At 69.8% G+C, this 1858-nt stretch overlaps 1 protein-coding gene across 1 annotated transcript in view; it reads right to left on the bottom strand.

The window, feature by feature from the left end:
* Positions 1-10: 10 nt before the first annotated feature.
* LOC130588319 (MAGUK p55 subfamily member 2-like) overlaps positions 11-1858 on the bottom strand; it is a gene marked incomplete at both ends in the record, with an annotated part of 2741 nt that continues 893 nt past the window's right edge. The window contains 5 exon segments of the mRNA XM_057389255.1: positions 11-172; positions 282-350; positions 738-843; positions 1186-1435; positions 1437-1539. Coding sequence (XP_057245238.1) covers positions 11-172; positions 282-350; positions 738-843; positions 1186-1435; positions 1437-1539 — 690 coding nt within the window.

Here is a 1858-nt window from a genome sequence, read left to right as displayed (position 1 = left end):
GGACGCTCACAGGGGATGGTGGTGCCGTAGCGCGCCTGGTCGGACATGATGAGTTTGTTCTTGAGGCTGCGGCGCCCCACGCCCTGCGCGCCGATCAGCACCAGCGTTTTCCGGCGGAACGGCGGCATCCGCGCCACCTCCTCGTAAATCAACAGCTCGTGCCGGTCGAACTCTGGGACAGGGACAGGGACAKGGCTGGCAGCCGTCCCTGGGGACCCAGGACAGCCTGTCGCAGCGGGTGYCACCGCCGCGTCCCCGCGGGAATGCCCCGGGGCGCTCACCGGCGTTCTTCGTCGTCAGGTACATCATCCTCTTCTTCCTCTTCCCGCTGAGGCTGCCACACAGAGCCCCTGCGAGGGCAAGGGGGGTGGCTGAGCTGGGGACAGGGACAGGGACAGGGACAGCACGGTGGCACGGGGACAGTGGCAGAGGAGCTGGGACCTTCCACAGGGGGAGTGCCACCGTGGGAAGCGGGGACATCACCGCGGGAAATGGGGACCTGCTGTAGTGACAGTGCCACGGGGACATCACCGTGGGAATTTGGGACATCACCCTGGGAATTGGGGACCTGCGGCAGTGACACTGCCATGGGGACATCACCCTGGGAATTGGGGACTTCCCGCAGGGACGCTGCCATGGGGACAGGACCCTGGGGGGTTTGGGGACATTGCCACTCCCCCCTCCGACCCCCGCCCCCCGAGCCGTGTCCCCCCGAGGCCGGGCCGATGTCGCCGTACCCGACGTGGGGGCCACCTCCCCGTCCCGTTTGACGAAGGCCTTGCGCTTCTCCTCCAGCAGCTGGCTGGGCACCAGCCCCGCGCTGCCACCCTCCACGTGACACGCCTGGGGACACAGAGCCACGCGTGGGGACCCCTCAGCCCCACAGGGACCCCCCTGAGAACCAGAGACCCCTCCCGCCCCACAGGGAACGCCACCAGCTCTGGGACCCTCCCCCAAGCTCCACGAGGAACCAGAAAAATCCCTCAATTTCCGGAGACCCCTCCCCCCCAACTTCAGGGACCCCCCGAGCTCCAGGGACCCCCCCACTCTCCCCAAGCCCGCAGGGACCCCTCGATCTCCCCCAAAACCTCCCAACCCCAACACCGCCTCCCCCTCCATGACCCAGGAGGGGGTCAAAGTGCCACCAACCCCCCCCCAGGCCACCCCTCCAGGCCACCCCCTGACCTGCCACCAGTTGGGGTCATCCTGGTTGACGATCTGCAGCAAATCCCCGGCCATGAACTTGAGCCCGGCCTCCTTGCAGGGGATGAGGCTGTCGGTGGCCGGGTCGTAGTCGAAGTGGCACTTGACAAACACCTGAGGACCGGGGGGGTTCAARGGGAAGGACCCCCGAAATCCCGAGATCCGCTTTCCGCACTGCCCTTGTGTGTCCCCAGGGCACGCGCGGGGGGGGTGGGGACACTCGGSACCCCCGTGTCACGCGTGTCCCCCTCTCTAGGAGCTCCCCTCGCCACGGTGTCCCCCCCGCGCCCGGCGCAGCCAGCCCCGCACGACCCCCGCGCACACGCACAGCGCCCCGGCCACCGCCGCCGCGCCCCAGGCGACCACCACGGCGACCCCCAGGCACAGCCCCAGGGCCACGCTCAGGCACACGAGGGTGCCCAGCGCGGCCAGCGCAGCGCCCGCGATGGCGCACATGGGGACGYGCGGGGACACACGGGCGTGTGGCACACGGGGACGGCCCACGCGGGGACAGCCCACGCGGGGACAGCGCTGCTTTGTCCCCTCGGAGACGGGGATGGCTGGCACGGGGTGGGGAGGGGCAGCGCAGGGCAGGGCACCCTTTGCCACCCGGCAGCTGGGTTGGGGACAGGGATGGGGACAAGGCAGGGACCAC

Source organism: Malurus melanocephalus, unplaced genomic scaffold (assembly GCF_030028575.1).
Source record: "Malurus melanocephalus ecotype Western Australia unplaced genomic scaffold, MMel_1.1 scaffold_4384, whole genome shotgun sequence".
NCBI classification, from domain to species: Eukaryota; Metazoa; Chordata; class Aves; order Passeriformes; family Maluridae; genus Malurus; species Malurus melanocephalus.
The sequence above is the reverse complement of the archived record's forward strand: the minus strand, read 5'-3'. Positions and strand labels throughout refer to the sequence as shown.